This window comes from Hyperolius riggenbachi, chromosome 5, assembly GCF_040937935.1.
Source record: "Hyperolius riggenbachi isolate aHypRig1 chromosome 5, aHypRig1.pri, whole genome shotgun sequence".
Taxonomy (NCBI): domain Eukaryota; kingdom Metazoa; phylum Chordata; class Amphibia; order Anura; family Hyperoliidae; genus Hyperolius; species Hyperolius riggenbachi.
Genome location: NC_090650.1, coordinates 261,341,125 through 261,354,501, shown reverse-complemented (window position 1 = coordinate 261,354,501; position 13,377 = coordinate 261,341,125). Strand labels below are relative to the sequence as shown.

The 13,377-nt window shown below is 42.4% G+C and overlaps 1 protein-coding gene across 1 annotated transcript in view; it reads right to left on the bottom strand.

Annotated features, from left to right (window-relative positions):
- The window catches only part of LOC137519378 (collagen alpha-1(XXI) chain-like), a 128,691-nt gene that overhangs the window by 97,735 nt on the left and 17,579 nt on the right, over positions 1-13,377 (bottom strand). The window contains exon 4 of the mRNA XM_068238334.1: positions 1,481-1,646. Within this exon, the coding sequence (XP_068094435.1) occupies positions 1,481-1,646 (166 nt within the window). The remainder of the gene's footprint in view (positions 1-1,480; positions 1,647-13,377) is intronic.

The window sequence follows — 13,377 nt, the reverse complement described above, 5'->3', positions numbered from 1 at the left end:
CTGCTAGTGCCTAAAACTAATTTCCCCTCCCAGGCCAGTACCTAAAACCAAAACACCCCTCCACCTAATGCCTAAAACAAAACCCCTTTCTAATGCCTAATCCAAACTTCCTGCTTAGCGCCAGCTGTTTGTAGCTGATCAGTTAGTACGCTACTAAAAACCTATACAGCATCTGATCCACTACTGGTACTTATGCAGCCAATTAGTTACTATTCCTACATCGGGCGCCCAACACACCACTTGGGTGCCCAATTAACCATATTTAGCATTGGTGTCAATTAGATTCCTGTAGAGCCCCACAACCAAATCTCCTGCTTTGAGACAGTGTTCTTCTCAGTTTCTGTACAGTGCAAAGGTCTAGAAGTACTGTGTATGTGGAGGGGTGTCTATAAAGGAATGGCTCAAAGCTAGGTATGGTCAGAGCCGGTTCTCTCATGAAGCAAGGTAAAACACTTGCATCAGGTGTGGAGATTACAGGGGAGGCATGTTTGTACTGTGTGTTTACACTTACAGCATGCCGTATGAGTAAGAGGAGAAGCGAGAGGAGAGCGAGTGAGGTGAAGAGGTCATCACTGACATTGAGTGAGGAGGGAGGCAGGCAGGAGAGCAGCAGTGATTCATTTGACTTGTATGGCTGAAGGGAGGAGGTGGCACTGCTGTCCTGACTGAGAAGGAATGCAGGATGGCTGACTGGCTGAGGGTGAGCAGTTAGTTTGTCACAGACTTGCAGCCAGCCAGTGTGTTATTGTGTTGAGCTACAGCATTTCATGTCTTAAGCTGTTGCATATGCACCCTTGCTGAATGAGAATATTACATGAAGCAGAGTAAATTGTTTGGTGCTCTGTGATCATTCCAAATGGGGGGAGGGGGTGGCTGGGGCATCCTCACAAGTTCGCCTCAGGCAGCAAAAAGTCTAGGACTGGCTTTTTGGATGGTAACGAGATGCTAACTATTTAGTTGATTTTAGATTCATTGTATGCAAATTTATACTGCCTGGAGTTGGACCGAATGAAGTCAGTACCTACTGCATTTGATTATTAGCATTTTATTGATTATCTCCACTCATAACAAGTATAGGCCATTCTTCTATAGCTTAGTCTCCCAGTACACAATAGCACATATAGTAGAGCACACTACTCTTTTGGTTCTGATGCCTCACAGACATCCCAGGGTACATTTTCCCAAGCATCAACAATAGGCACTTTTCCTAACAAAATTACTCACCAATGGGATGTCTTCGCTAAACTATGGTAAGCAGAATAATGTGCATAAAGTCTTACCGCACGATGAGTAGTGTACAATGCGATACATTACATGCCATGCATTACACTCTATTCATAGTGCATAAGACTTTACAGTATTGTGCTTACTGCAGTTTAGTGAATATACCCCTATGTCTGGTCTAAGTATACCTACATCTTAAGCAAAACATATAGACACATTCACACTGGAAGTGTTTAGAGTTCCAGTCATCTTGTACCTGGTATTTTCAGTCAGGTCTACATCTGTTGTAAGAAGATATGCCTTTTCTGAGATCAATGACCCAGTTATCTTCTTCCCTTTTTTATCAATGTTTATTCCTACAAGCAGCTCAAACCCCTTCTCGTCCCTTGAGGCTACAGGTATTCGCGTTGGGCATACCGATTCTGTGTGAAATATAAAAAAATCATTGTAACAAAATAAAAGTAACAAATACTGAGATGCTATGCTAATATAAATAGAAAAAGCTTGTGGTGTATTATTGTAATATAAGTAAAAGTGTTCATGTAGTGAGCTAGTAAAAATCAGTTTACCCTAAGGCTGCCATCAGAGTCAACTGAAAGCACTGAGATAGACAAGGGACCAGAGCCCCCTAGTTAGCTCTCAAGGTCTTTTGACCTCTGAGTAGTATCAGAAGACTAGGTCCCCCACATCTGTCACCATGTAAGATTGAGAACTACTTTGGGCCGTGTGTTTGTGCAAATTCCAACTTTTCTGAAAGTATTTCAATGAGATATTCAGAGATCTAGGCTTGGAACCTAATATATACAGTATAGACACATTGACCACACAGACTCTATTCTTTTAAACATACTGTATGCTATTTTCCGTACATTACTCTCTCCCATCGTCACCCACATTCTTTTTCAACTCACCTATTTTGCAGTCTGCCGGGCTTGTCTGCCCTTCTCTTTCCCACTTTGCAACATGTGGAGCTGTAAACTTACCTAAAATTGAATGTAAAACTTCATCCCTGCTTGTGATTAATATTTAAACAGCGGGGCCAAAAGCAGAATAAAAAGCTTAAAATCAGTTTAAGATGGGAGGCAATGGTAGACTTACCTCCCCAAATAGACTCAAAGCAGTCAATTATCAGCAAAAATACTTTATTCGTAACTCCAAAATTTGCACCGCGTTTCTCGGGTCCAAGCCCGCTTCCTCAGGCTATAAGAGGAGTAACTGCTATTTGAGTCTGAGCTATCAAAAAGATGGAGCAATGTGGGGGGTGAGGAAAAATGCCCCTATGGTGCGATCAGGCAATCCTGGATTCAGGCAGCTCTAAAGATATCCCCTGGAACACTGTTAAATAAAAGAATAGAGAGCTCTGAGTGTCAACAATAAAAGCTGGCAGCTGCCCTCCTAGCCAGGACAGGTCTCACTTGATGTATGGTGGCCATCTAGAAGGATCAGCCTAAGAGGACTGTGTCCTTCTTACGCCGGGTACCAGGCTTGCGATCGCTCCAGCCTTATCCACTTCATCAGTACATAGGAGCAGTCAGCTGGCGGTGGTGACAGGTGGGAGGGGTCGGCGGCCGGCGTGAATCATCAAAGGCAGTGTGTGCGTGACGCCACTCTCTCACTCGGTACTATGCAAGGGAGGAGGGGTGGCTGTCACACGGTCTCTGAAAGAGGTCATCACATGCAGTGCTGGAGTGCAGCGCTGCGGCGATATGGGAAATAATATATTAATGTAACAATAGGGTGTATGACAAAAGTACTTTATTGTTCATAGAGGAGGCATAAAATGATACAAGATGACACATTTCACAGAAAAGCCACTTTCTGTTTCATCAGGTCAGTAATAAAATACCCAAATAGCACCATGTACATACAGTGGGATGCGAAAGTTTGGGCAACCTTGTTAATCAACATGATTTTCCTGTATAAATCGTTGGTTGTTACGATAAAAAATGTCTGTTAAATATATCATATAGGAGACACACAAAGTGATATTTGCGAAGTGAAATGAAGTTTATTGGATTTACAGAACGTGTGCAATATTTGTTTAAATAAAATTAGGCAGGTGCATACATTTTGGCACAGTTGTCATTTTATTGATTCCCAAACCTTTGGAACTAATTATTGGAACTCAAATTGGCTTGGTAAGCTCAGTGACTCCTGACCTACATACACAGGTGAATCCAATTATGAGAAAGAGTATTTAAGGGGTCAATTGTAAATTTCCCTCCTCTTTTAATTTTCTCTGAAGAGTAGCAACATGGGGGTCTCCAAATAACTCTCAAATGACCTGAAGACAACGATTGTTCACCATCATGGTTTAGGGGAAGGATACAAAAAGCTGTCTCAGAGATTTCAGCTGTCTGTTTCCCCAGTTAGGAACATATTGAGGAAATGGAAGTTAAAGTGTACCCGAGGTGACATGTGACATGATGAGATAAACATGTGTAGGTACAGTACTAAACATATTAACCACTTCACCACTGAGGGGTTTTACCCCCTGACCACCAGAGCAATTTTCACCTTTCAGCGCTCCTTCCATTTATTCGTCTATAACTTTATTATTACTTATCCCAATGAAATGAACTATATCTTGTTTTTTTTGCCACCAATTAGGCTTTCTTTAGGTGGGACATTATGCCAAGAATTATTTTATTCTAAATGTGTTTTAATGGGGAAATAGGAAAAAATGTGGGAAAAAATTATTATTTTTCAGTTTTCGGCCATTATAGTTTTTAACTAAAGCATGCTACTGTAATTAAAACCCATGAAATGTATTAACCCATTTGTCCCGGTTATAAAACCATTTAAATTATGTCCCTATCACAATGTTTGGCGACAATATTTTATTTGGAGATAAAGGTGCATTTTTTTCAGTTTTACATCCATCCCTAATTACAAGCCCGCAGTTTATAAAGTAACAGTGTTATACCCTCTTGACATAAATATTTAAAAAGTTCAGTCCCTAAGGTAACTATTTATGTTTTGTTTTTTATTGTATTTTTTTTTTTTTTAATTACAAAAAAAAAAAAAAAATTGGGGAGTGTGGGAGGTAATGAGTTAATTTATTGTGTAAATGTAATGTTTGTATATGTAAAATGCTTTTAGGGTGTAGTTTACTATTTGGCCACAAGATGGCCACAGAGTGTTTGTTTACATGCGACCTGTAAGCGTCCGGAAGGACGCTTACAGGAAGCAGTAGGAGGCTGGGAGACTCACAATGATCTCGCTGTTTCTGAAAGAAGCAGCAGATCATTGCGGGGGCTAGATCAACGAACGGAAATGGATTTTCCCGTTCATTGATCTCCGGGCGAGCGGGCGGCGGCGTGCACGAGCGGCGGGTGCGCGCGCATGAGCGGCGGGAGCGCGGACAGCGGCGGTAGCGTGGAAGGTACGGATTTCTCCGTCCCTGGTTTTTTAGGAGGGAAAAAAGGGGCGGAGAAATTCGTACCGCTGGGGGTAAAGTGGTTAATAACCAGGGTGTTTTGCTTGTTTTATTTTGCTGCCTGAAATAGTTAATTTTTTAAGCTGGAAATGACAGCTTCTGTCTTGTCAGAACCTTGTCAGGAATATAGTAAACATCACTGATAAGCAAATTACAACCATAAAAGTTTTTTGTGGCAAAATACATTTTCTACATATTTCTGAGAGCAGATGGAGAGAGAAAGGGTCAATATAGTTCATGTATTTTCATTTAGGGACACTTAATAGACTGCAACTGAGCAGAGACAACAAAACATTCAATCTACTTTCTAAATGTTTAAATATAAAATAAAATACTGGGATTTCTTAAAAGTCATTTTTAGGAGTAGGAGAATAAATATAATTGTTTATCTCATCAGTTTATTTTCACCTCGGGTTCACTTTAAGGCTCGAAGGGGCAGACCAAGAAAAATCTCGGATAAACAGAAGCGACGAATGGTGAGAACAGTCAGAGTCAACCCACAGACCAGCACCAAAGTCCTACCACATCATCTTGCTGCAGATGGAGTCACTGTGCATCGTTCAACCATTCGGTGCACTTTACACAAGGAGATGCTGTATGTAGAATGATGCAAAGGAAGTCTTTTCTCCGCCCACAGCACAAACAGAGCTGCTTGATGTATGCTAAAGCACATTTGGACAAGCCAGCTTCATTTTGGAATAAGGTGCTGTGGACAGATGAAACTAAAATTGAGTTATTCAGGCATAGAAGGGGCATTATGCATGGAGGAAAAGCAACACAGCATTCCAAGAAAAACACCTGCTACCTACAGTAAAATATGGTGGTGGTTCCATCATGCTGTGGGGCTGTGTGGCCAGTGCATGGACTGGGAATCTTGTCAAAGCTGAGGGACGCATGGATTCCACTCAGTATCAGCAGTTACTGGAGACCAATGTCCAGGAATCAGTGATAAAACTGAAGCTGCGCCAGGGCTGGATCTTTCAACAAGAAAACGACCCTAAACACTGCTCAAAATCAACTAAGGCATTCATGCAGAAGAACAAGTACAATGTTCTGGAATTGCCATCTCAGTCCCCAGACCTGAATATAATTGAAATCTGTGGTGTAAGTTAAAAAGAGCTGTCCACGCTCGGAGGCCATCAAACCTGAATAAACTAGATATGTTTTTAAAGAGGAATGGTCCAAAATACCATCAAGCAGAATCCAGACTCTCATTGGAACCTACAGGAAGCGCTTAGAGGCTGTAATTTCTGCAAAAGGAGGATCTACTAAATATTGATTTTATTTCTTTTTTGTGGTACCCAAATTTATGCACCTTCCTAATTTTGTTTAAATTATTATTGCACACTTTCTGTAAATCCAATAAACTTAATTTCACTGCTCAAATATTTCTCCTTCACACTTTGCAACATGTAAAGCTGTAAACTTACCTAAAATTTAATGTAAAACTTCATCCCTACTTGTGATTAATATTTAAACAGAGGGGCCAAAAGCAGAATAAAAACCTTAAAATCAGTTTAAGATGGGAGACAATGGTAGACTTACCTCCCCAAATAGACTCAAAGCAGTCAATTATCAGCAAAAATATGATATATTTAACTGACATTTTTATTGTAACAACCAACGATTTATACAGAAAAATCATGACGATTAACAAGGTTGCCCACACTTTCGCATCCCACTGTATATACTCACTAAAGGGCATATCCATATATTAGGCAGACCAATCGGCATCTGCAATGGGAGGAGTAGGAGCAGAGCAGGAAAAATACTTAAGGGGTGGGGGGGTGGGGGGGGAGAATATTTTTGAAAGTGAGATAAAGTGAGAGAAATATGGAGGCTGACATATTTACTACCTATTGAACAATGCAAATTGCCTGGCTGTCCTGCTTATCCCCTGCCTCTAATACTTTTAGGCATAGAACCTAAACAAGCATGCAGATCAGATGTTTCTGACTGAAGTCTGACTGGATTAGCTGCATAGTTCTTCAGGTGTGTGATTCAGACACTACTCTAACCAAAGAGATCTGCAGCATGCCAGGCAACTGGTATTGTTTAAAAGGAAATAAATATGGCAGCTACCATGTGCTTCGCACTTCAGGTGTACTTTAAAGCTGAACTCTAGACAGACAGTAACATAAGTGCAATGACATAGGGTAACTACCAACATGAAATAAAGATTGTACAGTAAGTATTCAGATAGCCAAATAACACAAAGAAGAGTACTGTACAGGATTGCATTAACAACAGTTACTTGAAGGATTAGCTTTTGGGAGTGATTCCAAGGGTGGGTAGGGGGGCGCACCAGCAGATTCCCCATGTGCCTCTCCACACACCAGTGTATTTTTTGTTGTGTGCAGAGGCACAGGGGTAATCTGCTGGTGGCCCCCTGATCTTAGACTTCACCCGACAAGGTTAGAGGCTCATGGCTCTGAGGGAGAACCCAGGTAAGTTTGCTCTTAGGCTTTTACACTATATCAGATGTTTATCCAATCATGGATATGCTCATTATATGTGTAGGATGCGGAAGAATCCACCATTAGCATAGGGACCCCCTTAGGAGAGGGGCTTAACCCACATGCCTGCTGGATATCTGGCACCAACAATCTTGTTTATATTGGGATGATGGTTTAACCGCTGGCTATCTGTGAGTTTTGAGCCCAGGTCCCTTTTAATTTTGCTCTGTGTATTTGCCCAGCCTTGTGAGCTCCTCATGTGATGGTTATCAGCCTGATTGAGATACTACCAATTTTTTGGTATGTATCAGTTGTTTAGCACACCTGGAGTGGGTATGGTGTTGTGGAAAGAATCAACGAAGGTTTTATAATTAATTGTGAGTATACCTTTCATATTCCTATGCTGCTGAAAGAATCATTCTAATATAATCAAACTAGTGTGCTAGAGTGATGCTTTAAGAATATGATTATAGTATTGTTTTAAGAATTATCGTAATGTAACCAAATGAATATGAATATGGAGCTCAGTTACTGTGCCAAGTTTTCTTATATCCTTATAGTGACATTCCACCTTCCAGAGGACAAAGGAGAGTCCATTGAGAGGGCGGTTTGAACCAGATTCCAGGGCTGGCTGTCCCTGAGGTCATAAAGGAGAAATGAAAGTCAAAGGCAGAAACAAAACACAGAACTTATCCTACAAGGAATTCTCCTGAGGTGATCTTGAAAGACACAGTGGACCCACCCAGTCAGGAGGTGCAAGCTGCCACTTGCTAGTGATGATTGGACTGACAGAAAGAGACTGCCTAAAAGGAGGAATATATTAACAGGAATATAAAAGGGACTGTAGGGAAAAAGGACTTAGATTTCTTTGTCAGTTAGGTTTGTGGTTAGACTGCTGCCTTTGTAAGGTGGCATAGGGAAAGCCCTTGATCAAGTATAAATAAAGATTCCACAATATCTTGGCATTAAGAGAAGAGAGTCTGCAAGTGAGTTTATTTTTCCTTTTTCAGTGTCCTTCAAGATACTATAAAAAAGTACAGTAGGGTCCCGGTTATCCAGAACTCAACTATCCAAGAGTCTCAGCTAACCAGCACAAATCGCTGGAAGTACTCACATTGGTGAAGGCCAACTTCTCAGGCTGTTTGTAGGCTCTTGTTTGCTTAAAGACTGGGTTCCACCCCTTTCCCGAGGTTAATATCTTTTCAATGACTGTATTTCAACATTTAATGCAGAGTTGGGGTATATAGTACTGTGTTAGCTAGGCCTAATTTTAACATTGAGTCTCAAGCAATCAGAAAACATACTTATCGACATCAGCTGATCCCCATCAGTGCCGAATAACCGAGACTCTACTGTATGATCCTAGGCTGCAAGTGGTGTTTACCTTTTCATAAGAGCACTTTCAGTACCTTTCCGAATACATAACAATGCCTTTATGGTAATACATTTAATGAGCAACTGTACAAGATTTCCTTCCAAGTTTTCAAAACTTTTTAAAGGACTTACGAGCCCAAACCAGTAAAAAAATGTCTTTACCTGTATGAAGTTGTAAGGCACGGAGGACGCCATCCGTGCCCTCCGTGCAGCTCCGCCGGGTCCCCGCTGCCTTTGCTCCCCCCGGCCGGACCCTGACCCCTACGTAGCGTGGACCGGGGAGGGAGGCCCTAGAGCTGCGCAGCCGCACTCGCGTCGGTTCGGACTGCGCAGCCGCGGCCTCCTCCAGCGGCCATATTTGAGGAGGAAGGAGAGCCCGACCCGGGCTGTGGGGTCGGGGTCCGGCCGGGGGAGCAAAGGCAGCGGGGACCCGGCGGAGCTGCACGGAGGGCGCGGATGGCGTCCTCCGTGCCTTACAACTTCATACAGGTAAAGACATTTTTTTACTGGTTTGGGCTCGTAAGTCCTTTAAAGTGAATTCTTCAGGCATGATATAGAATTTGATCAGAACTAGAATTTTACCTCTTCAGAAACAGGCACTGTAGTGTCATTGAGCTTGCTGACTTAGCTGAGTTAGGAGTTATATTGAATATTCTTAGTGATGAACTCTGTGCGCTGAGTTTCAAGTAAACCTAAATGTTGTGGCTGTCATGGAATATAAGTGGCATTCAGAGCCGGGACAAGGTCCTCCATCATCCAAGGCTGAGGCACCAAATTGTGCTCCTCCATCCCTCCCACCCCAGCCGTCACACACTGATTGCTATTAGACGAAGAGGCGCCCCAGGGCCCCCATTCCCCCCCCCCCCCACTGCTATTAGACTAAGAGTCGCCCAAGGGCCCCCATTCCCCCCCCCCCCCCACTGCTATTAGACTAAGAGGCGCCCAAGGGCCCCCAATCCCCCCCCCCCCCCCACACACACACACACAACTTAGTCTGTAGTTATCAGGCTTGCATTCACTGCCATGTATCCCCCTTTCTTATTTATCTCTGCTTCAAAAACAATAGGGGAATGATGCCTAAGTGAGTTGTGTGCCCCCTCCTACACTGCACCCTGAGGCTGAGGCCTCTCTCACCTATGCCTTGGCCCGGCCCTGGTGGCATCAAAGCATGCTGAGGAAAGTGAAGAGGGATGTGTGTAGAATAAATAGTGGGATGCAGAACAGGGACCCATAGGGACAAAATATTTCATCCTGAATGTAGAGTCACTCCAGGTTATGTTCTAAACTCTTTCATTTCACCCCACAATTGAGTCTGTGAAAGTGCACACTTGTTCTAGCATCTAACAGATGTTGTCACCTGCTTTTTTTTATTGGAGGATTCTTTCTTTATTTAGTAATGTCACAGCTATGTTCACTGTTCACATTTGGCATGCCTAGAGCTTGACATGTTTTTGAGTTGAGGCTTTACAAATGTTAAGCAAACATACTCTCTGCTTCATCATAACCATTCATATGTTAGATCTGGGACTGCATTCACTCAGCTGCGCAGTGCAAGACAGAGCCTACATTACTGAATATCTATCTATATATATCAACATGCTAACAACATAGAAAATCCACTGAGGTCAGTGTGAACTACTTAAAGCCTTAATTAAGGTTCATGTTTGCTATCAATTTTCTAATGTATGGAATATATCACAATGTATTATTATTGCATATTTATACAGTATAGTGCTGACATCTAGTGCTGAGATTTCATTTTAATCCCTACCATAAAATGTCTCTATCATAGTTTAAAGCTACACATGCTTAACAAAAGTCGTTTGAAATGTCCTACAAACCACAGATTTTGCAATATCAGACAACAATAGTGTTAAAAAATGTAGCCAAACAACAACGAGCAGCTGATATCAGGCCCAATCCATCCAGTGGATCAACTCAGATGGTTGTTGGGCAGATATCGTGCAGTCAGCCATGTGAGAAAAATGTTGTTCTACAGAATCTTACTTCCACTTGCATATGCAGTATTCAAAAGAGTTGGTCATTTGCAATATCAGCGTGTGGACAATGTCGTTGGAAATACTAGCGTTTGTCTTTGTCGTCGATAAAGCTGTTTCTATGACACTGGTTGTTTATTTGCAGCAATTTTTGGTGAGTGTGTGTACGAACCAATTGACTTACCTATATGTTGTTGGAATGTGGAAGAAAACTGGAATGCCTGGAGGAAACCCATGCATTCCTGGGGAGAACATACAAAATCCATCCAGAAGTTTTATCAAGATTTGTGCATTGCATTTGAACCATTTTACATTATTTTTTATTACCTGTCTGTCTAGGTTTGCAATACTGACTTCCTATATGATTGTCAGATGCAGCGGGACTGGACTAAATATCAATCTATGAACTGTTCAGTCTCCTCCCCATCTCATCATCACACATAGATGTTAGTCAGAAAGGAGCTTGGAAGGGGCACCAGGCAGTCTTTTCCTGTGAGCATAGAGCTGTCCCTGCCCACCTTCTCCCTGTGCTCCATGTGAGGGAGCAGAGGGAGGAAGAAGGTATAGCAAGGCAATAGCTCTACAGATGAAGAAACTCCAGCTCTTTGCTTGCATGGGTCATGGTCATGTAAATGCCTTTTCCAAAGGAACTTTTTTGAACTGCTGTTTCACATGTGAAAGTGGTGTGAATAGCCCCTCCCAATTCACCTTTGTTTATAAAGAAAAATCCAGGAGGGTGAGCTGGGGCTTTAAGTTATGGAGAACCAGAAACACTGGGATTTTTATAGTAGCCCAAAAGGAACTAACAGGCAGAGCCGGTTCAAGTAACAATTGGGCCCTAGGGCAAAATTAGCCTGGGGGCCCCCCAACAGTCACCCTCCAACTCAAAAGCGTCATTAGGGGCCTTTTGTTGCAGCCACATTTCACTCCTGGGCCCCTGAGCTGGCTGCTGACCCTCCCCCAATCACCTCCCAACTTAACTGTGCTCCCTAGGACCTCTGCAGTATCTATGTCAGTGTAGTGTCTCGCCTGCTCACTAGCAGAGATGAGACGCTACTCTGCCAAAGACTCTGCAGAGTCCCTGGGGAGCAACAGTTAAGATGGGGGAAGGACACCTTGGGGGCCCCTACAGGCTCTGGGGCCCTGGGGCAATTGCCCAATTTTTCCTATGGTAGCTCCGGCCCTGCTAACAGGTCTGACGGAAAAGCCTAGCACAACACTGGGCGTATTTTGCTGGGACTACAGCAGAGGGACTAGAACAGTGCAGTTATCTATTGGCTGTGTTATGAATGGCATATTTTTGCTGGCTACAATTCAGTGCAATTGCAGTAACTGGCAAATGGCATTGCTAGAGGAAACTACAAGTTCATAAACTACGTAAGTAAATCCAGGTGAGGTTCCGAAAATCAGATGCAAATCCATAAACAATCAAAGACAAAAAGCAAGCTGCAAACAATCAGAATCCAGGAAGAGACCAAAGTTCACCAGATAATGGACAGCAAATTCAAGGTAAATCACAGACTCTAAGGGTGGGTTAAATGGAATACAGGATCAGGATTTCAAATACACAACATAGTTCAACAGGATTCCGGTTCAAGAGTTTCAATATCAGGATTCACACAACTGCCTGCAGCATGGAGATTATTAAATGCAAACATAAGCTTGCTAGTAGGCCAGGAACTCACTCACCATCCCTAGGGGTCAGGAACCTTTCTGGCAGAGAGAGCCATGAACGCCACATATTTTAAAATGTAATTCAGTGAGAGCCATACAATATGTTTCAAACTAAATACAAGTACAATTGGAGCGGCTGTTAGTTGTGGGGTAGCGTGAGTAAGTTAGTAGTGCATGCTACAGCAGTAGCGTGTCTACATTAAAAATGTTACTTGTGCTGCCACACTAAGCTGCGCTGCTTGAGCAGCATAGCTTAGTGAATCAACCCCTAATGATTTGTCTGCGAGTCTGATGCAGCCATCAAAAGAGCCGCATCTGGCTCCCGAGCCATAGGTTCCCTACCTCTGTTCTAGACCATAATTAACAAGATAACCCTCTGACCTGGTACTGATTCGCATATGCTTTTTAGCTGTCCTTATCTAAAGAGCCTGTATTTACAGCTTGAGTGCCCCAAATCACCATAAAATGAGGCTTGTCTTACATGGTGTGTGTTTGCACTATGGAGGGAAAATGTTTTTCATAGTTTCTTTGAACTGAAAGACCTTGTTTTTACCATAATCATAGCATAATGTACAAGGCTGATGGAAGGGTAGTGGGACTGTTTCTGTTTTGTGTAGAATTTTAGTAAGAGGGCTTTTTGAACGCTTGCTGGGCAATCTGTAACTCTGGATGTTTCAAGCCCTACCACACAGAACCATATTAATCCATGCCATGCACTGATTAGGATCAACCAATCCAAAACAGTCTGTATGCATATTGGATTAGTTTGGCTCCGTAATATTAACAAGTTGACACATTATTGCATTCCTGTGGTTCTGGAGGTGAGTTAGCTATCAGGGACAACAAAGAGATGATTGGCATATTGAGCAGTGATGCACTGTGGGACAATTTAGAGCTCACTCCAACCTGAATAATAGCAAGTTTAAACAATGCAAACTTCTGTTCTCTTCCTAAGGTAGAATGCAACAGTGATTGCCCATTACTATTCCCCAAACAAGTCTGCTTTGAGATGATGAGTACTAGGGGTGGGTGAAATTGCACAGTTCTATTTTTTTTTTTTTTGTTAAATCATAAAATCAAAGCCACACTAAACACCCATTTTGAACTCTGCCTATACACTGATCCTCCAGTCAGAACTCTCCTGTTCAAGATTCCTTTAAGTTATCTGACAACTGCCCCCCAAAAAACAAAAAACAGCACAGAGTTCAGGTTT